Below are 22731 nucleotides of genomic sequence, written 5' to 3'. Positions count from 1 at the left end.
GGGGGATGGTCACGCCGCAATCCCTTCTCCTCCATTCTCCTCTCGGGATCTTGGGCATGCATGCACACGTGCCGGGCGGGAGTTTTAAGCCACTGGGTCCGGGACACGACCCGCGGTCAACTACGTGGGAGTCCAGCGACATAGCCATTACGCTAACTGCTGGTTCCCTTATTGTTACTTCTTTAAAAAACATTTTTAGGGGCCATCAGGTGGTGTGACGGTTAAGGCACTAGACTCCCACAAGACTGACTATGGTTCAAGTCCCAGATCTGGTGACTTGGAAATCATGCTGGGCATGTGTGCATGTATGCCCAATATCCCAGGAGGAGAATGAAGGAGAAGGGATTGCAGCATGGCCATCTCCCCTGGGGGGTGATTTCTCAGTCTCACTCACTGGAGAAACAAATAGAAAGAGCCAGAGAGGGAAAGCAAAACATCACTCTCCAAGGGGGATGGCCACGCTGCAATCCCTTCTCCATTCTCCCCTTAGGATTTAGGGCATGCATGCATTCATGTACCTGGTGTTACTTTCAAGCCTCCAGGTCCGGGACTCGAACCATGGTCAGCCATGTGGGAGTCTAGTGCCTCAACCACTAAGCCACCTGCTGGCCCCAATATTTATCTATTTATTTAGTGATTGATTGATTCATCCCATATGAGAGAGGGAGAGAGGTAGAGAGAGAGGGGGAGGCAGAGAGCCAGGCCTCCCCAGGGTGTCTTTGTGCCACGATCCACCACAATCTCATCCAGCTGGATCACAGGCACAAGCATGTGCACCCGGCATGCTCAGGGAGCCTGGGAACCAGAGCTGGACCACTCCCATGTGGGTCTGATTGCATTACTGCTACACCCCCCCGGCCCCTTGGCTTGACCCCTCTGAGCTGGCCATCTTCAGAGGAGGTTGATGCTGATTGGCCATCCAAATCATCCCAAGATAGATGGACAAGCAGAGTGTCCACTGGACAGAGAGATGGACACACGCACACGCGCACGCACACACACGCACACACACATGCACACACATGCACGCTTCTAACCTCTCTGTCCACGTTTTTGTCTCCTGGGTTTTAGGGCAGGAATACAGCTACCAATGAAGTTGGCTGGTTTCCCTGTAACAGGGTGAAGCCCTACGTCCATGTGAGTGCTCAGTCGGGATGAGTGAGTGTAGGGGGTCCAGGTGAAGCCCTACGTCCATGTGAGTGCTCAGTTTGGATGAGTGAGGGTAGGGGGTCCCGACAAGGTCCTGGAAAAGCGGACAGCCTTGGGAAGACACTCCCGGAAATGGGGAAGGGGTTGCCCATGATGGTGGGTCATTCCTCCAATTCAAGGTGCTATGTGTCCTGTCACCTGAGCCCAGAGAGGGGCCATTATGGACCAATCTCCTCCCTCTCCTTCCTGAAGTGCTTTGTAGGAAACGAATCTCCTTCACAGGGGAGGGACAAAGTGGCCAGGTGGTGGGTTGGTCTCAGGCTTCCTTCAGAGACCCTGAACTGAGTCCTATAAAGCATCGTGCCCGCCCCTAGCCCCGCCCAACCTCCTTGCCCAGCTTCCGAGGACCAGACCCGTCCACTCCAACTTCTACCATCTTCCACTCTTCCTTGCTTAGTCAGTTCCTCTCCCATGTCTTCAAATCTTTCCCACTCTCCCCAGCCTTAGACACCTCATTCTTCTTCATTCACAGCCAATTACCCCACTGTTCACTCCACAGCCCAGATAGGAGGCTGCAGAGGGGAACTTGTTATTTATTTATATTTTTAAAGGTTTTTTGCCATAGGGCACACATGCTCGCCAGAGAGACAGTGAGAGGGAAAATCAGAAATCCCCCTGCCGTGGTGGGCCATGTGGGAGCCCAGCACCTTAACCACCTCACCACCTGCCGGCCCCACCTGTTCTCTTTTACGAGTCCTTAGCCCTGCCCCTGTGGTGCAAAGGGAGCCGCAGATGACCTGTAAGTGTGGGGGCTTGGCCATGTCGCTATAAAATTAATTTATAAATACTGACATATGACTTTCGTGTAAGCCAAACATACCCTGGAAACTTTTTCTTTTGATTTTTGTCAACCATTTAACAATGTGAAAACCATTCTAATTTGAGGGTCCTTCTGAAACAGGTGGGAGGACACTCTCTGACTTATATGACATCAGGACAGTCTTTCCCAGTAGATTCTGTGCTCAGAGCTTGGCACCCAATAGACACTCAATTAAGACTAGCTGAATGAATGAGTGAGTGAGTGAGTGAGTGAGTGAGTGAGTGAAGTATCCTGCTGGAGCTGGAACCGTTCCCCTGAATCTGGGTCTCTATGTCTGCAGGGCCCTCCCCAGGACCTGTCTGTTCATCTCTGGTGAGTAGAACCTCATTTCTCCTGGTTTTTAATAGTGGTTTCTAGGGGGGACTCAGGCTTGCCATAGGAGTGGTCTCCAGACCAATCAATGATCCCTTCTTTGAACCTTGAAATTGGCTTCTTAGGCCCTTGGGAAAGTGATAAACAAAAAAGGGCCCTGAACTTGGGAAATTATGATCTTACTAGCAGGAAAATGGTCACAGTGATGGTAATAGCGGTGAGGACAGTGGTGATGACAATGGTGGTGGTGATGACAATGATGGTGGTGATGACAAATATGGTGACAATGACAATGGTGATTGTGATGACAAAGATAGTGGTGATGACAAACATGGTGGTGATGACAGTGATTGATGGTGGTGATAACAGTGATGGTGGTGATGACAATGGTGGTGGTGATGACCAGGATGTTGAGAATGACAATGATGGTGATAATGACAATGGTGATTGTGATGACAATGATGGTGGTGATGACAAAGATGATGGTGGTGACAATGATTGGTGGTGATGACCATGATGGTGGTGATGACAATGGTAATTGTGATGACAATGATGGTGATGATAGTGATGGTGGTGATGACAATGGTGGTGGTAATAACAGTGATGGTGGTGATGACAATGGTGGTGGTAATGACAAAGATGGTGGTGATGACAAAGATGGTGGTGATGACAAAGATGGTGGTGATGACAATGGTTATTGTGATGACAATGATGGTGGTGATGACAGTGATGCTGACAAAGATGGTGGTGATGACAAAGATGGTGGCGATGACAATGGTGGTGGTGATGACAAAGATGGTGGTGATGACAAAGATGGTGGTGATGACAAAGATGGTGGTGATGACAGTGATGGTGGTGATGACAAAGATGGTGGTGATGGCAATGGTGATGGTGATGACTATGATAGTGGTGATGACAATGATGGTGATAATGACAATGGTTATTGTGATGACAGTGATGGTGATGACAGTGATGGTGATGATGACAGTGATGGTGGTGATGACAGTGATGGTGGTGATGACAAAGATGGTGGTGATGACAAAGATGGTGGTCATGACAAAGATGGTGGTGATGACAATGGTGATGGTGTTGACCATGATGGTGAGGATGGAAATATGGTGATGATTACAATAATGGTGGTGATAACAAAGATAGTGGTGATGACAATAATGATGGTGATGACAATGGTGATGGTGATGACAATGATGGAGAGGATGACAATGATGGTGGTGATAACAAAGACAGTGGTGAAGATGGTGGTGACGACAGTGATGGGGAGGATGACAATGATGGTGGTGATAACAAAGACGGTGGTGATAACAATGGTGGTGGTGATGACAATGATGGGGTGATGGCAAGCACAAACTCCATTTTTTGAAGCTCCTGTTGCATGTTGGTCAGGAAGGAGTGAAAGTTTACAGTGTGGTTTCTGAAGCCTGCTGAATCAGGTTCAAATCCTGACCCCAACATGATTAACTGTGTGATGTTGGGTCAGTAACTTAAGTTCTCTGTGCACCAGTTTTCCTGTCTGGAAAATAGCTTAAGAACAGTGTCCACCTCCCAGCCTTGTTAGGAGACTTAACTGAGCCTGCGAAATGCCGTGTGCTGGCCTCCTGGAAGCACTTCACACAGCCTAGCCGTTATTAGCACACACTGTCCCTTCCGTGCTGCACAATTTATTCCTCGCCCCCACACACATCTCAGCATCTCTGACATTGGAATGAGCCTTGCAGTCAACAAAGTCTCCGTTTTCTGGTGAATTTTACAGGCAGGGATTTTTCTGTTGTAATAGCACCCACGCAAATGGGCATTTTATGATTGTTGGCACCTGAGACGTGCTACATGGTGGCATTTTACTTTTTTTAGAGTTTTTGCCATAGGGCATGTATATTTGTCACAGAGAGAGAGAGAGACAGAGACGGAGAGAGGGAAAGTGAGCAATTATCCACTCCCCATGCTCCAAGGGGTATGGCCAGGCTGCAATCCTTCTCCATTCTCCTTCCTGGATTTTGGGCATGCACACGCACGTACCCAGTCTGGAACTCGGACTGTGTAGTGGGCTATGTGCGACGCAGCTGCCTTAACCTCTCTGCCACCAGCCGGCCCCATCCTTACACTTACAGTCAGTGGTCTTCAGCACATTTACAATGTACAGCTGTCACCGCCATCTGGTTCCAAAATATCTCCCTGTCCCCATTAGCAGTCACTCCCTGTGCTCTTCCCCGGCCCAGGCAGTCCCCAGTCTGCTTTCTGTGTCTGTGCACTGCCCTGTTCCGGGTATTTCATGTGAGTGGAACCATACGTCGGGAATGTTTTCGAAGTTTATCCACATCGTACCATGCGTCAGTACTTCACTCTTTGTTTGTAGCTCATTTCTTTAAATTCATTTTGATTTTTAAAAACACCTTAAAATACAATTTATTTATTATGTTTTTCAAGAGTTACTTATTCAATTTTATTTATTATTGTTATTAGTTCATTTGCTATAGATCTTGTGCACTCACCAGAGAAAGAGAGAGAGAGAGAGAGAGAGAGAGAGAGAGAGAGAGAGAAAGCTGCCAGGGCTGGGACTCAAACCATGGTCGGTCTTTCAAAATAATTTGTTTATGTATTTACTTGAGAGGCTTTTGCTGTAGGGCACATGTGCTCACCAGAAAGACAGAGAGAAACAGAGAGATAGAAAGTGAGAAATCACGCCCCCCCCCCCAGGGGGAAGGGCCAGGCTGCAATCCCTACTCCTCTGTTCTCCTCTTGGGATCTTGGGCACGCACGCACACGCGCCTGGCGTGAATTTAAGCCACCGGGTCGGGGACTCGAACCACGATCAACTACGTGGGAGTCCAGAGACATAGCCATTATGCTAACTGCTGGTCCCTAAAAATAGTCTTTATTTACCTTTCCCATGAGTGAGAGAGACTCAGAGAAAGAGAGAAACAGGAGACAGCCCCTCCAACAGGGTCTTGACACCGTGGCCCACCCCTCCTCGGTAACCCCTAGATCATGGCCGTACATGTGCCAGCTGGGAGCTTCGCATGTAGGTCGGCCTGGCCGAGGGCTGCATTCTACTTCAGCACCACCATCCAGCCCTGGCATTACTTATTATGATGACTGTTCTTTTGGGCTCTTGCTTAAATGTTGCACCCAAGCCTGGTGCCTCACTCTTCTCACCCTACTTCATCCTGGTGATCACAGAGACAGGCAGACAGTGGCCACTCAGTAAAATGCCTGTTGAGGCAATGGCCAAGCTCCAGAGACCCAGCCAGACCCAAAGGACTGAGCTGTCCCCTGCAGACTGTGCATGAAAGCTTGGGTGTGGCTTTACAAAATCTAATGGCCACTGCCTAATTCTGGGCTCTGGCCACAGTCTCCCTAGGACTTACTTTGGCGTTTTTTCTTTAAAATTTTTATTTATTTTTTGTTACTATTCTTGAATTTGACCAGAGAGAGACAGAGAGGGAGAGTGAGAAAGCAAGCCATCAAGTCTAGGACTTGAACTGCCATTGGCCATGTAGGAATCCAGCTTCTTAACCACCACACCACCTGCTGGCCCCCTGTTTTTTTTTTTTTTTTTTTAAGAATTATTTAATGTTACTTATTATTATTATTTTAAGTTGCTACAGGGCACATGCACTCATGAGAGAGAGATGAGAGAGAGAGTGAGAGAGAGAGAAAGTGAGAAAGCAAGCCTCCAGGCCCAGGACTTGAACAGGTGTCTGCCATGTAGAAGTCCAGTGCCTTACCCACCACAGCACCTGCTGGCCCCTTCCCTTGGTGTTTAAAGGTTGTTAGATCTAGGAAATCAAAGGGCCCAGATGCATTAGTGCAAATAGTAAGGTAACACTCTACAATGCTGGAGACATATGGGAGACTGTGGCTTGGATATCTGGTCAACCTGAAACACTCCAGGTGGAATGTGCACCCATGATCCTGGCTGGCCGGAAAGATGGGGCAGGCGTGGGGCCTATAGCATGATGAGACCCTATTGAAGACACAATAAAATAAAAATAAACTTAAAAAAAAATCACAAGGGTTGGGGCAAAAAATGTTTCAACGTGGCAATGTGGGGACCCTTACAGGGGCTGTGCAAACCTCTCTCTTTGGTCATCTTCACAGGTACGCCGGTCCCATGGAGCGCGCAGGGGCAGAGAGCATTCTCACCAACCGCTCGGACGGGACGTTCTTGGTGCGGCAGAGGGTGAAGGATGCAGCAGAATTTGCCATCAGCATTAAGTAATCCCTCCCTCCCTGATCCCTCTGTCCTGGTCCTGGGTCCTATAGGTGCCTAGGAAGGGTTTTTACTTGATACAAGTATACAGAAATGACACCTGTGCTTGCCAGAGAGAGACAGAGAAAAGGGAGAGAGAGAAAGTGAGAAATCACCCCCTAAGAGGGGCTGGACACATCACAGTCCCATTTCCTTTATCCTCTGGGATTTGGGGTATGCATGTACATTGCACCCAGTATGTTTCTCAAGCTGCCAGGTCCAGGACCTGAATGGTCAGTTGGCCATGTGGGATCCAGCCACCTTAACCACCATGCCACCAGCTGGCTTACTTTTACTTTTCTTATTTATTTTAATTGACTGAAAACCCATAGGAAAAAGATACGATTGCTCCAGAAGCTCAAATAGGTCTTTAATATACTCTAGAAAGAGGCAGAAACACAATTTGAACCAAAAGGGTCACAGATCTGGCTCTTAAGCCTTTCTGTGTGTTGTGTGCTGCTTCTCGCTCATGGTTACTTATTTCCTTACTGGTTTTTAAACTTTAGTGTTGTGAGCTCAAGTGGGTCTTTCCTATGGGAGATTTATGTTGCTTGGGGCTCCAGAAAGACTTTGCGTTTTCTTGAATTGGGATCATCAACAGGTCAATTTCTTCCTTAGGTAAATTTTTTGGAGATTAGTTTCTTAGCTTTCTAACCTACACTGATGATTTAAGGTCAAACCTCAAATGTACATGAGGGTAGGCTTGAGGTCATGAATTCTCAAGGGTTCATTAAATTATCTTTTCTTCATTAAATCTGAGACAGACAAGCTTTCTTTTCATCCCCTTTGTGTTGATGGGTGAAATGTTTCTTATCTACCCCTTTAAGACATAGTCCAGTCTTATGGGGTATGGGCAGGTCTCACCCTATAGGGGCCCAATAATTGATTTCATGTTTCTACATGATCATCAAGACATCTGCTCCTCTATCTTCATGGTTCTAGGTATAATGTTTAGGTCAAGTAAGTGAAAATCATGACAGCAGAATTATCTGTGGTTACCAAGTTCAGAAAAGCATCGATTCATACCTATTGCTTAGATTTTAGTTTCGTCTTAGTTTTGGCCTCTGGCAATTTCTCTTAGGTTTTCTGGGAGCTTGGTATCATTTTTTTCCCTAAGTATTTCTAGGGGTTTTGTAATAGAAGGTTTTTTTCCTCCTTTTTTTGGTGACTTTATTCATTATCCAATGTTGTGGGAGTGGATGTCTCTTCCTTTGTCTAGTCTGTGGCCTACCATATTGGATAACCAAACTAGTGGGCATCGCCGTCCATGTTTTTTGCAGTTCCATGGTTCACCATATTGACCAAAATGGATCTCTCCTCTCATGTCCTTTATATTCCATGGTCCTTCATATCAGAAAAAGCGGCAATATCTTTCTATGGCTCTCTAGAAAATCCTTTTCTTTCTTTCCTTTTTTGGAGAGGTTTTTGCTATAGGGCACATGCGCTTGCCAGAAAGACAGAGAGACAGAAAGCAAGAAATCACTCCCCAGGGGAGATGGCCACACCGCAATCCCTTTTCCTCCATTCTCCTCTTGGGATCTTGGGCACACACACATATACACCCAGCGTGAATTTAAACCACCAGGTCCAGGACTTGAACAGCAGTCAACTACATGGGAGTCCAGCAACATAGCCATTATGCCAACTGCTGGTCCCAAAAATTCTTTTCTTTACAAAGTCTTATTGACTTCACAACAAACATGTGAGGGAAGATGATTCCTTTTATTCAAAAAATTAAAAAAATAATTAATTTAATTTATTATTTTTTTTCATTTGAAGAGAGAGAGAGAAAGAGAGAGAGAATTAGAGAGAGAGAGAGAGAGAGAGAGAGTTATAGAGAGAGAGAGAGAGAGAGAGAGAGAGAGCAAGCTGCCAGGTCCAGGACATGAATCACAGTTAGCCATGTGAGAGTCCAGTGTTTTAACCACCATGTCACCTGCCAGCCCCAGATGATTCCTTTGATATGAGAAGTTAACGTTTGAGCAGTAAATGCCCCAAATATTCTGTTGGGATAGTTTCAGGCTTTGGGCTCCAGTGGTCACTTCTCCCTGAAGGAACCAAGATTGCTTCTTCCATGGTCGGGAGTGTAGCCCGGAGCTGAGACTTGGTAGAGGATGGACCTGAACCCCAGACTCAGGACATGATGAGCATCTGGTCTTCTCTCTTCCTGATTCCAGGTATAACGTCGAGGTCAAGCACATTAAAATAATGACAGCAGAAGGGCTTTATCGGATCACAGAGAAGAAAGCTTTTCGGGGACTTACGGTAAGGGTCAATGTCTCCCAACCCCAGCCTCCCAGAACCCAGGCAGGATCTTCCACCTTGAGACTGTTTCCTTCAGTTAGGGTGAGCACTCCAAGTGTACCATGGAGCATTGACCATCAACTTATTTCCTTAATGACCAACAGTGAGAATAATAATAATAACAGCGGTGAGTATTTCCAGAGCATCTATGAAGTGTTAGACACGTTATAGATAGGACTCCAGTTAATCCCCCCAAGTCACCCTCTGCATTCCCATTTCAGGGATGGAGGACATTGAGGTTTAGTCTTCACCTAGTGGACAGAATAGCAGAGCCTATGTTCTTCTGGACGCCCACGCTTAGCTCTGCCTAATCTACCAAATGACCACTTCTCTAAGAATTCAAATGCTTTTCCTGTGTTTTAGCTTCTGTGTCCTGTAATTTTTGTCATCTTTTAGACATCGTTAAGCCTATTGGTCTACGGCACATGAGTTACATGAGTCCGTTGCTCCTCGCGGACCTGCGAGTCCTCTAAAAGAAGATTCAAGATTTTGCACAAAATGTGCATTTTTTTGGGGTGGGGGAAAGATTTCTAGATTTCACTTGATACTCAAGAGGGAATTTTTTTCCCTTTATTTTTATCTTTTCTTTTCTCTTTCTTCCTTCCTTCCTTTCTTTCTTTCTTTCTTTCTTTCTTTCTTTCTTTCTTTCTTTCTTTCTTTCTTTCTTTCTTCCTTCCTTCCTTCCTTCCTTCCTTCCTTCCTTCCTTCCTTCCTTCCTTCTTTCTTTCTTTCCTTCTTTCCTTCCTTCCTTCCTTCCTTCCTTCCTTCCTTCCTTCCTTCCTTCCTTCCTTCTTTCTTTCTTTCTTTCTTTCTTTCTTTCTTTCTTTCTTTCTTTCTTTCTCTTTCTTTCTTCCTTCCTTCCTTCCTTCCTTCCTTCCTTCCTTTCTTTCTTTCTTTCTTTCTTTCTTTCTTTCTTTCTTTCTTTCTTTCTTTCTCTTTCTTTCTTCCTTCCTTCCTTCCTTCCTTCCTTCCTTTCTTTCTTTCTTTCTTTCTTTCTTTCTTTCTTTCTTTCTTTCTTTCTTTCTTTCTTTCTTTTCTTCTTTTTTTTCTTCTTCCAAGTCTCAGGATTGGGGACTCAAAAGGCACAATTGATGAATTCCATGAATATTTTTTTCTCCCCCAAACTTTTTTTTTTGTGCTAAATAGTGCATGCACTCACCAGAGAGAGAGGTAGGAATACAGCCAGAGAGAGAGAGAGAGAAAGAGAGAGAGAGAGGGAGAGCACCCCCCCACAGTGAGTTATGGTCACACTGCAATCTCCTCTCCATTTCTCCTTCCTATCAGGACTTTGGGTACCCATATACATGTACTTGGCATTTTTTTTCAAGCTCCTGTGGTTTGGATTTGAACCATAGTTGACCATGTGGGATCTGGCTCCCAATGCACAGTGTCTTAACTGCTGTGCTACAGGGTTAGCTCCAAACTTGTAATTTTGAAACATTTCCCAATGAAAAAAAATTGCCAGAGGGCACAGTCACTTGCGAGAGAGAGAGAGAGAGAGAGAGAGAGAGGGAGGGAGAGAGAGAGAGAGAACTCCCTCATGGGGAATGGTCAGCCTGCAATCCCTTTTCTTCATTTCTCCTTCCTGTTGGGATTTTGGGCATACATGCACATGCACTTGGTGTGTTTTTCAGGCTGCTGGGTCTGGGACTTGAACCATACCGTCAACCATGGGGGATCCAGCCACCTTAACCACCATGCCATGGTTTGACTCCCCCTACCCTTGCCAATACTTTATCTCTGAATAATTTCAGAAAAGTTGTGTGATGAGATCTGTGCATGTCATCTAGATGTGCTAATTTTCTGTCCCTTTGGGGGTCTGTCTCTAAACACAAATGCACACATAGTCACACATTTATTCTGCTCTGTTGGAGAGTAAATTGCAGGCAGCAGGACCTTTCAGTACTTCAGTTTGAATCACCTAAGAGCCGAGACATTCTTTGTATCTTCTCACAAGATCTGCCAGGTTCAGAACTCAAACTGTGGTCAGCCCCGTGGGAGTCCAGCATCCCTACCCACCATGCCACCTGCCAGCCCCAATGATGGTGATTATTAATAAGGCACTTGAGGGTCATCCAGGTGGTGTGGTGGTTAAGGTGACTGGATCCTACATGCCCTACTGCATGGTTTGAGTCCCGGACCTCGTGGCTTGATAAACACCCTGGGCACATGTGCGTACATGGCCAAAATGCTGAGGGGAGAGAAGGGATTGTGGCGTGGCCATGCCTTCTGGAGGGTGATTTCTCTCTTTCTCCCTCTCTATCTCTGGCGTGCACATGCTCCCTCTATCAAAACCAAAAACGATCTAAAAACGCACTTGGTACCCACAGAAGGATGTGCATGTATAGAGTGGTTATTTGGTCCATTTATCCTGAAGTGAGTTAATTGGCTGTTAGGAGAGCTGGTTTTAGGTACCCCCTGCCCCCATGAAGTGGTCCTGGCTGCCCAGGAAGGGAATGAGCCTGCCACCAAGGAGAGCAGTCAAGGAGTCCCTTGTCAGGGAGACCAGAAGGGGGATCTGCTTCGTGTGAGGAGTTGGGCCTCTTCCCAGCTGTGCTCCCTTGGGGGCCGCCCCTCTGGGACAGCGTCTACCATGCTCTCCCCCTTCCAGGAGCTGGTGGAATTTTACCAGCAGAACTCCCTAAAGGACTGCTTCAAGTCTCTGGACACCACCTTGCAGTTCCCCTTCAAGGAGCCCGAGAGGAGAGCTGTCTGCAAGCCAGCAGGTAGGGCTCTCACCCTGGGGACCTGTGACTCCAGCCCCTGCCCATCCCGCGGGGAAGTGTAGGGACGCCAAGGATGTCCCTCATGTACCTGCTGTGAGTTTTCAGCCACCGAGTCTGGGACTTGAACCACAGTCAACTACATGGGAGTCCGGTGATGTCACCATTATGCCATCTGCTGGTCCCAGCGTGAAGACTATTTTAAGTGGTCCCATTTTTCAAACGTGGATGCTGCTTGGGCTGAGGGGATGACACGGGGATATGGCTGTGTCCCTTCAGCGTTGCGCAAGCCTTCATCTGGAGTTACCCTCCTGGAGCATGTCCCGGCCACTGTCCCCAGACGGTGGGTGGGTGTCGGCCCTTTCTCCACCTCTGTTCTCGCTCCACAGCAGGAAGCACCAAGTACTTTGGAACGGCCAAAGCCCGCTACGACTTCTGTGCCCGGGACCGGTCAGAGCTGTCCCTCAAGGAGGGTGACATCATCAAGATCCTTAACAAGAAGGGGCAGCAAGGCTGGTGGCGAGGGGAGATCTACGGCCGGGTGAGACAGGCGGGTGGGGCGAGGTGACCTGCTAGTGGTGATGCTGCTCTGGGAGCATGAGATGGAGCAGGGGCATGGCTTGCACACATGCCTGTCCACGATTTTTAAGCCACCAGGTCTGGGACTCGAACCACAGTTGACCAACGTGGGAGCCCAGTGCCTTAACCACGATCCACCTGCTGGTCCCAGGGGCTTGCAAATTTTTTTAAAAAATAATTATTTTATTTAACTTTACTCATCATCATTGTTATTATTTAGAGAGATTTTTGGTAAAGGGCACACGCGTTCACTGGAGAGACAGAGACAGAAAGTGAGAAATCACCCCATAGGGAGGATGACCATGCTGCAATCCCTTCTCCTCCTTTCTCCTTTTGGGATTTTAGGCATGCATGCACACATGCTGGGTGTGATTTTTAAGCCACTGGATCCGGGACTTGAACCATGGTTGGCTACATGGGAGTCCAGCGACGTTACCATTATGCCATCTGCTGCTCCCATCATTATTATTTTTTAAAATTCAACAAAAGAAAGAGAAAGAGAAAGTGAGAAAGCAAGCTGCCAGATCCGGGACTTGAACCGCAGTTAGCCATGTGAGAGTCTAGCACTTAACCACCCCGTCACCTGCTTACAATTTAAACATAGGGTGGTTAGGGAGGCCTTGCTGATAAGCAGACATATGAGCAGAGACTTCTGTTTTTCAATGATTTATTTTTTGTTTATTATCATTATTTTTAAGTTTGCTATAGGCACATGTGCTCACGAGAGCGAGAAAGCCACCAGGTCCAGGACTTGGACCGTGGTCAGCCATGTAGGAGTCCAGTGCCTTAACCACCATGCCACCCGCGGGCTCCACGAGCAGAGGCTTTGGGAGGGGGCAGTGGTTAGCCTTGTGTAGGTGGGTGGTGTGGTTCCTGGGGTGCAAAGATCTTGAGGTGGGAGGAAGCAGGGAGAATCCCCACCCTGATGGGCACCTCACCTCTTCCCAGGTCGGCTGGTTCCCTTCCAACTACGTGGAGGAAGATTATTCCGAGTACTGCTGAGCCCTGGCACACTAGCAGAGCCAGGCGGGACCCAGGCTCCAGCGCGGAGGAACCGGGGGCAGATCAGGGGCTGCAGCGGGCCAGGTCCCAGTGGGCAGAGCCAGGGATGGACTGCGGAGGGCCGGCGTCCAGCTGGCGGGGCTCCTGGAACGATGTTAATTTATCACACACTGATTTCCTCTTGGGTTCCCTCAAGAAAGTGGGGCCCAAGGCACCTCTTTTAATAAAATGATGACTAGAGAGCGTGGTGTCCTTCAGGGAATGATGGGGAAGGGGTACACCTACACCGTGACCCAGACAGACGCCCACCACCTCCTATTCCTCCCAGGGTTATCCACTGTCTCTTCATTTACCAACCAACTCTCGCGGGGAAATGGGATTCCACACAGCAGGCAGGCACCTTTCTCTGACAGAGTCAAGATCACATCATTGTACCACTATTATTATTATTATTTTTTTTAAAGAATTGTTTATTTGTGACCAGCAGTTGGCGTAATGGCTATGTCGCTGGACTCCCATGTAGTCAACCACGGTTCAAGTCCTGGACCCAGTGGCTTAAACCCATGCTGGCCACATGTGTGTGTGTACCCAAGATCCCGAGAGGAGAATGGAGGAGAAGGGATTGCGGTGTGGCCATCCCCCCTGGGGGGTGATTTCTCGCTTTCTGTCTCTCTGTCTCTCTCTGTCTTTCTGGCGAGTGCACGAGCCCTATAGCAAAAACTTTTCCAAAAGAAAAAAAAAAGAATTGCTTATTTTTTAGAGAGAGATTTTTGCTATAGGGCATGTATGCTCACTGAAGAGACAGAGAGAGACAGAGAGACAGAAAGCGAGAAATCACCCCCCAGGGGGGATGGTCATGCTGCAATCCCTTCTTCATTCTCCTCCTGGGATCTTGGGCACGCATGCACATGTGCCGGTGTGAGTTTTCTTAAGTTGCAGGTCTGGGACTCCAACTGTGGTCAACTACATGGGAGTCCAGTGACATAACCATTATGCTATCTGTTGGTCCGAAAAATAATTTATTTAATTTTATTAATAATTATTATTATTTGAAAGTTTGCTTTAGGGCATGTGCACTCACCAGAGAGACAGAGAGAGAGAGAGAGAGAGAGAGAGAGAACAAGAGAGAGAGAGAGAGAAAGAAGTGAGAAAGCAAGCCGCCAGATCCGGGACTCCAGCCAAGGTTGGCCATGTGGGAACCCAGCACCTTAAACCCCATGTCACCTGCTGGCTTCGCCCTCCCTTTTATTTTCTATAATAGAACCCAATTACGGGACCAGCAGATGGCATAATGGTCATGTTGCTGGACTCCCATGTAGTTAATTGTAGTTTGAGTCCTGAACCTGGTGCCTTGAAGCTCGCACTGGGCGCATGTGCATGCGTGCCCAAGATCCCTAGAGTAGAATGGAGAAGGGATTGCAGTGAGGCCATCCTTGGTGTGTGTGTGTATGTGGGGGGGTTGATTTCTTGCTTTCTGTCTCTCTGGCGAGTGCACATGTCCTATAGCAAAAAACAAACAAGCAAACAAAACAAACAAACAAAGACACCCAAAACAAACAAACAAACAAAAAATAATAAAACTCTCTCTAAAAAAAAGAACTTAATTACTATTTGGGGCCAGCCCCATGGCCTGGTGGTTAAGCAAGGCCGATCCCCTTTGGCGATCATGCTGCTGGAATTCCAGCCCTGGTGGCTTGGAAAACATGCCTGGTGAGAATGCGGGTGTGCGCTGAATCCCAACAGGGTGGAGAAGTGAAGTGGAGGAGAAGGGTTGCAGCACGCCCTCTGGGGACGCTTTCTCCCTCTCTCTCTCTGTCTGCTTACACAGCAGTGCCCTCCGCATGCATGCCTGGGGTGTCTTAGGAAGAGCATGCCGGGGATTTGAACTGCCATCGCCACAAGGGATCTGGCTTCCCTTGAGCAGTGCATGAATACTGTGTCACTCCCTCTCCTTTTCTTTTTGTAACATTTATAAAAAGAGTTTATGTATTTATTTATTATTTTTTTTTTTTTAGAGATTTTTGCTATAGGGCATGAGCTTGCCGGAGAGACAGAGACAGAGAGATAGGAAATGAGAAATCATCCACAGGGGGATGGCCATGCTGCAATCCCTTCTCCTCCATTCTCCTCTCGGGATCTTGAGCACACACGCACATGCACCCCGCGTGAGTTTAAACCACCAGGTCTGGGACTCAAACCACGATCGACTACCTGGGAGTCCAGAGACATAGCCATTATGCTATCTGTTGGTCCCATGCAAAGGAACAGTTTTATCAAGAATTTGTAAGGTTAAAAAATAATTACAACAGGGCCAGTAGGTGGTGTGGTGGTTAGGATGCTGGACTCCCAGATGGCTGACTGTGGTTTGAATCCCAGACCTGGAGGCTTGCTTTCTCACTTTCCCATTCTCTCTCTCTGGTCAAATTAAATAATAATAATAGCAAATGAAATTAAAATAAATAACTCTTTAAAAAATAAAAGAATTTTAAAAATTATGAGACAGAAAACAAAACAGGGACATGTATAAATATCGCAGGAGAGGGACAATCCTACCCACAGACAGCTCCAAATTAAAGACATGCTTGCCCCCTGGTGGACAGCAGCAGTAGTGACCCACCCCTGGTGCATAATTGGTACCTCTTTGGGGAAGAAAGAGGGAAGAGAGATCAGGGGAAAAGGTGTGTGTGTGTGTGTGTGTGTATGCGTGCACACGTGTGTGTATGTGCATGTATGTGCATGCGTGTGCACAAGCCTACCTACATGAGCCCAGGTCTGGCCATCAGAAGGGGCTCCTGATATTTTTGGCTTCAGAGATCAGCATCAACACCCACTTATACCCTCCCGTCTATTCTCCAAAAAACTGGGAAAAGATCCACTTCGAGGGGCCACAGAGGGATCTCCTTTAAGAATCTGGCTCGGGGCCAGCAGGTGGCATGGTGGCTAAGGCACTGGACTCCCATGTGGCTGACTGCGGTTTGAGTCCTGGCTTGCTTTGTCATTTTCTCTCTCTGTGTCTCTCTGGTGAGCATTTGTGACCTATAGAAAATCTAAAAGTGATAAAAATAAATAAAATAAGTAATAATTTTTTTTGGAGAGGTTTTTGCTATAGGGCGTGTTCACTCGTCATAAAGACAGAGAGAGACAGAGACAGAAAGCAAGAAATCCCCGGGTGGGATGGCCACACTGCAATCCCTTCTCCTCCATTCTCCTCTCAGGATCTCGGGCACGCACGCACATGCACCCGGCATGAGTTTAAGCCACCGGGTCTGGGACTCGAACCATGGTCAACTATATGGGAGTCCAGCGACATAACCATTATGCCATCTGCTAGTCCCAAGACTACATCTTTTTAAAATCCCTCTTCTTCCGGAAACTTCTTCCCTTTCCAAGCCTTTGCCCTGGAGGTCCATTGTTTTGTTTACTTTCTCTGAACTTCGGAGCCCTGCTTCCCTCACCCTCGAGCCCCCGTCTGCCTGGGCGTTGGCGCTCTGTCTTAAGGGAGCGAATGTGATGAGCTATTATTTTTGTCTTCTGTCTTCTTTCTGCAGTTCCACATTTTCCCCTGGGTCTACTTCTGGTTTCGTCCAAAGGCGTGGAGGGTAGCAGTTCTTGTAACTGTTTTTTCTGTCTCTCTGGAGATGAAATGAGAAAGTAAAACCACGTGAGGAACTGGCCTGGCGCCCTGCCAAGAGCCTTTGCAGAAACTCTCAGCGGGAAAGCGTGAACACAGCAAACGCTTGCATACGCCGGGCGCCACTGTCAGGGGTGTGGGCAAATTATGACCCATCCTCCTGACTGACCCTGTGGGGGTTCCACAGAACGTGATTGAGCACCACATAGCTACGGAGACGGATTGCCAAGATAGATTTCTTATCAGTGAGGATGCAGTTAGGGAAGAAAAAAATGCACAGCTTTTGACACTTTGTTTAAATTTTTTTTTTTTTTTTTGGTAGAGAGATTTTTGCTATAGGGCATATGCACTCACGGAGAGACAGAGAGAGACAGAGAAACAGAAAAGAAGAAATCACTTCCGGGGGGATGGTCACACCGCAATCCTTTCTCCTCCATTCTCCTCTCGGGATCTTGGACATGCATGCACATGCACCCAGCATGAATTTTAAGCTGCCGGGTCCGGGACTCAAACCATGGTCGACTATGTGGAAGTCCAGTGACATAACCATCTGCTGTTGTCCTTTTTCTTTTTAAAGATTTATTTCCATAGGGCATGTATGCTCGCCAGAGACAAAGGGGATGGAGAGAGAGAGAGAGGGAGAGAGAAAGTGAGAAGTCACTTCTTAGATAGGATGGCCACACCTAGGTGTGATGGCCACACCACAATCCCTTCTTCTCCATTCTCTTCTTGGGATCTTGGGCATGCATGCACAAGTGCCTAATGTGAGTTTTAAGCCACTGGGTCCAGGACTCTCACTGTGGTGGACAACATGAGAGTCCAGTGATGTAACCATTATGCCATCTGCTGGTCCCTTTTATAAAGATTTTTTTTTTTTTACTTAGGGTGTGTAAACATGCCAGACACACACACACACACACACACACACACAGAGGGAAAGCAAGAAGTCACCCCTTGGGTGGGATGGCCATGTTGCAATCCCCTCTCCTCCATTGTCCTTTTGGGATTTTGGGCATGCACGCACGCACGCATGCCCAGTAAACTTATCAAATTGCCGGGTCTGGGATTTGAACTGTGGAGTCAGCCATGTGGTATCCAGGACCTCTACCACCACACCTGCACGCCCTTGATTTTAGATTTTAGGGCTTACCTTTCTAAGATCAAATGTACTTTTTGTGGTGCAATGAGAACAACTCTATGAACACAAACACAAGAGATCAGATTTTGTCAGAGGAACTCCAAATGCACGCCTTTTAGAATGAAACCATAAAATAGTTTGGCAGTTTTATATAGAATGTGCCCAAAATAGCTGCACAGAATAATTAATACCTTTTTAAAAGAAGAATTGTATTTAATTCTTTCTTTCTCTCTTTTTTTCTCCCTTCTTCCATTCTTTCTCTTTTGTTCTCTCTCTTTCTTTCTTTCCTTTCTGTCTCTCTTTTTTCTTTCTTTTCTCTTTCTTCTCTCTTTCTTTTTCTTCTTTCTTTCTTTCACCAGAGAGGGACAGAGAGGGGGGAGGAGTAAGAAAGCAAGCTGCCAGGTCTGAGACTCAAATCGTGGTTGGCCATGTGGGAGTCCAGTGCCCTTACCCACCACGCCACCTGCCAGCCCCAATACCAGTTTTTTAAAAGAGAGGTTTTTTGCTATTGGGTGCATGTGCTCACCAGAGAGACAGATAGAGGCAGAGAGATAGAAAGCGAGAAATCACTCCCAGGGAAGATGGCTACACCACAATTTCTCCTCTCTGGATTTTGGGCACATATGCACATGCACCCAGTGTGAGTTTTAAGCTGCCAGATCAGGGACTCAAACTGCAGTCGACATGGGAGTCCAGCCATTACACCTTCTGCTGGGCCCTCATCACTGACTTTAAGTAAAGCAGGTAGCCCTTCATAATGTGGGTGGGCCTTATCCAATCAGTTGAAGGCTTTAAGAGAAGAAAGAGTTCTGCCTCTAGACTGAAACATAAAAATATAGCCATTTCCCCTGTGTTTTAAGCTTTCAAACTCAAGGCAGCAGGACCAACTTTTTGTTTTGTTTTGTTTTCTTTCTCTTTCTTTCTTTCTTTCTTTCTTTTTAATTGGGAGAGGTTTTTGCTATAGGGCATGTGCACTCGCCAGAAAGACAGAGAAAGACATAGAGACAGAAAGCGAGAAATCACCCCCCGGGGGGACAGCCACACCGCGATCCCTTCTCCTCCATTCTCCTCTAGGGATCTTGGGCGTGCATGCACACGCGCCCGGCGTGAGTTTAAGCCACCGAGTCCAGGATGCAAACCATGATCAACTACATAGGAGTCCAGCGACATAGTCATTATGCCAACTTCCGGTTCCAGCAGCACCAACTTTTAACAAATTAAAAAAAATATTTTTTAGGTTTTTGTCATAGGGCACATGTGCTTGCTGGAGAGAGACAGAGAGAGATGATGAGAAGGAAAGTGAGAAACCATCCCCCAGGGGATACATCCATTCCACAATCCCTTCTTCTTTCTCCTCCCAGGCTTTTGGGCATGCATGCTTTTTTTTTTTTAATTTTAATTTTTTTTTGGAGAGGTTTTCACTATAGGGTGCGTGCGCTTGCCAGACAGACAGAGAGAGACAGAGAGACAGAAAGTGAGAAATCCCCCCAGGGGGGATGGTCACGCCGCAATCCCTTCTCCTCCATTCTCCTCTTGGGATCTTAGGCACGCACGCACACACGCCCGGCGTAAGATTTAAGCCACCGGGTCCGAGACACGAACTGCGGTCGACTACGTGGGAGTCCAGCGACATAGCCATTACGCTAACTGCTGGTTCCCGGCATGCATGCTTTTTCAAGCTACTGGGTTCAGGATTTGAGCCGCAGTCAGCCATAGAGAAGTCCAGCGCCTTAACCCCATGGCACTGCCTGGCCCCAGCAGCAGCAACTTTTACCTGAGCCTCTACCAGTTGGCCTGCCCCATGGTTTCTGGATTTGCACCTGTCACAAGGCAGGCGTCCCAGAGGCACCAGAAGAACACATAGGATTTGGGATGAGTAGGTATTTCAGACGTGGGTTCCAGAATCAGCTTGAAGGAGAACCTGTTGTGATAATTCTTATGCATGGGGGCTGTTGAGAGAGGACTCTCAGCAGAAGAGAAGCGAAGGATTCAACAGGTAAGGCAGGGGGAGGAACGAAGCAAAGAGGTTTCTGCTGGAGCCCACAGGGAGCTCTGATGTGTGAATGGCTCCACCTCCTTGCTCTCACCTCAGGGGGCCTTTGCACCTCTGCAGCTGTGGGCTATGAGCTGTGGGCCAGGTCTGAGGGTTTGTGCAGCTGTTTGAGGGCAGTTCTTCGGCAAAGGGGGAAGCTGTGAGCTATCACCTATTAGGTAACAGTAATGGCAGCTGGGGGGAGGGGACCTTCGCTGGTAAGGGGTGGCTATCGGGAAGCACTGAGGTGCTACAGGGGCCACAATTAGTTCAGAACAACTAGGATTGGGGCAGGGAGTGGGGTGACGTGGAGTAAGATGAGAAGACTGGAGAAAGAAGAAGGAGGATCTTGAGAGTCGTATTCATGAGACTGAGCTAAAGACTGATGGCAATAGGGAGCCATGGAAGAGGTTAGACCAGGGGTCGCCAACCCTTGGGCCACAGACTGATCTGTGGCCTGTTCAGAACCAGGCCACGCAGCAGGAGGTGAGCGGCAGGTGAGTAAGCAAAGCTTCCTCTGTATTTACAACCGCTCCCCATTGCTCACTTTACTGCCTGAGCTCAGCTTTCTTTCTATTTTATTTTATTTTATTTTATTTTATTTTATTATTTGTATGTGAGGCCAGTGAATGGTGTAGCAGTTACATCACTGGGCTCCCACATGGCCAACTGCAGTTCAGGTCCTGGACCTGGTGGCTTAGAAATCATGCTGGAGACATGTGTGTCCATGTCCAAGATCCCAGGAGGAGAATAGAGGAGAAGAGATTGTGGAGTGACCATATCCCTTGGAGGGGGGCATGATTTATCACTTTATCTCTCACTGTCTCTGTCTCTTGTTCTCTCACGTGGCCTAAGGTTAAAAAAAAAGAGATTTTTAGTATAGGGTACATGTACTCACCAGAGAGACAGAGGAACAGAAAGTGAGAAATCACCTGCCAGGGGCGATGGCCATGCTGCAATCCATTCTTCCCTATTCTCTCAGGATTTGGGGCATGCACATACATATACCCAGGATGAGTTTCAAGCCACCATGTCTGGGACTTGAACCACAGTTTACCATGGAAGAGTCAAGTGCCTAACTACTATGCCACCTTCTGTCAGGTCAGTGGCAGCGTAGATTTGCACAGGAGCACAAACCCTATTGTTGTATAATATTTCATTGAATATTGCAATGCAATGCAATAATAATAAAATGTGCAATAAATGTGTGCTCGAGTCATCCTGAAACTACCCACCCCCAGTTCATGGAAAAAAATATCTTTCGTGAAACCAGTCCCTGGGGCCAAGGTTGGGGACTGCTGCTTTAGCGTCCAGGAGAGGCATGGCCAGGTTAGGAGGGCTGTTCTGAAGGTCCCTGGGATTTCCCCAAGTTCTCTGCCCTTCCCCCGATTCATTGTGACAGAGAGTGAAGTCCCAGGGCTACTTCAGGGTGACTTCTTCAATCTCAAGTGTCCCCTGCCTTTCCCCTTTGCTGGGAAATCATCAGTGGTTAGGCTTCTGCAAGTTGCGTGGCTGGAAGTCATTTCCTCTGCTGTCCTTCCTCTTCTTGTCCCCTTGTCCTCATCCCTGACACATCGCTATGGCTCACACTGATCAGCCTTAGTCACTGTTTGGGCTGGAAGCATGTCTGCGATCTTGTATTCTCGCCATGGTCAACCTGCCTGTTTATGGTAGGCAGCGTAACGCACTCCCTTCACCTCCACAGGTTGTCCCCGTCCTAATCCCTGGAATCTAGGTGTATGTTTCCTTCCATGGAAAGAAGAACTTTGCAGATGGGATTCAGTTAAAGATCTTGAGAAAAAGAGATTATTCTGGATTATTCAAGTGGCTTGACGTCATCACAAGGGTCCTTATTAGAGGGAAACAGAAGGGAAGAGAAATTTAGAGAGAAAGAGAAAGAGATTGAATACTAATGCTACATTCCCGATTCAATTAATGTGTTGAAACCTAGCCCCAAATGTGATGGTGTTAGGAGGTCGGGCCTTTTTTTTTTTTTTTTAAAGAATTATTTAGTTTAATTTTATTCATTATTATTATTATTTTTTTGTTTAAAAATTTGACCAGAGAGTGACAGAGCAAGAGAGAGGGAAAGTGAGAAAGCAAGCTGCCAGATCCGGGACTCAAACTGCAGTTGGCCATGTGGGAGTCCAACACCTTAACCACCTTGCTGGCCCCCAAAGTTAGGGCCTGTGGGAGGTGACTAAATATGGAGATGGAGCACTCGTGAATGGGATTAGTGTCCTTATAAAAGAAATCTTGAAGATTTGCCTTCTGCTATGTGAGGACACTGTGAGAAGGTGGCCATTTATAAACCAGGACGTCCTAATGAGATACCGACCTTGTGGCGCCTTGATCTGAGAAGTTTCCAGAACTGGATAAATACATTTCTACTTATAATTCATCTAGTCTATGTTAGTTTATTATAGCAATCTGGAGAGAGAGAGAGAACCAAAGATGCTGCATTGCTGGCTTCGAAGATGGAGGAAGGGTCTGTGAGCCAAGGAACATGTAAAAAAAAAAAAAAAATCCAGAATGACATTTCCTCTAGAACTTCCAGAAGGAACATGGTCCTGTGGACTTCGTGATTTTTAGCCCCCATAAAACTCATTGAGGTTCTGATCTCTAGACCAATTACATGAGAACTCATTTTCAAGTCACCAAGTTTGCGGACATTTGTTACAGCTGCCACAGGAAGCTCATACACCATCTTCTTCTCT

The 22731-nt window shown here is 47.1% G+C and overlaps 1 protein-coding gene across 2 annotated transcripts in view; it reads left to right on the top strand.

The window, feature by feature from the left end:
* VAV1 (vav guanine nucleotide exchange factor 1) overlaps positions 1-13453 on the top strand; it is a 53719-nt gene extending 40266 nt beyond the window's left edge. The window contains exons 21-27 of one of the 2 annotated variants that reach the window (XM_006170235.3): positions 1072-1137; positions 2310-2341; positions 6455-6571; positions 8783-8870; positions 11521-11635; positions 12022-12173; positions 13160-13453. In XM_006170235.3, coding sequence (XP_006170297.1) covers positions 1072-1137; positions 2310-2341; positions 6455-6571; positions 8783-8870; positions 11521-11635; positions 12022-12173; positions 13160-13213 — 624 coding nt within the window. In that variant the 3' untranslated portion in view covers positions 13214-13453. The remainder of the gene's footprint in view (positions 1-1071; positions 1138-2309; positions 2342-6454; positions 6572-8782; positions 8871-11520; positions 11636-12021; positions 12174-13159) is intronic. The other variant, XM_006170236.3, reaches the window with a different exon arrangement.
* Positions 13454-22731: the final 9278 nt, after the last annotated feature.

The sequence above is a fragment of the Tupaia chinensis genome, unplaced genomic scaffold (genome assembly GCF_000334495.1).
Source record: "Tupaia chinensis unplaced genomic scaffold, TupChi_1.0 Scaffold148210_1, whole genome shotgun sequence".
In the NCBI taxonomy this organism is placed as follows: Eukaryota; Metazoa; Chordata; class Mammalia; order Scandentia; family Tupaiidae; genus Tupaia; species Tupaia belangeri.
Note: the sequence above shows the minus strand (reverse complement) of the source record. Positions and strands in the feature narration are given on the sequence as shown.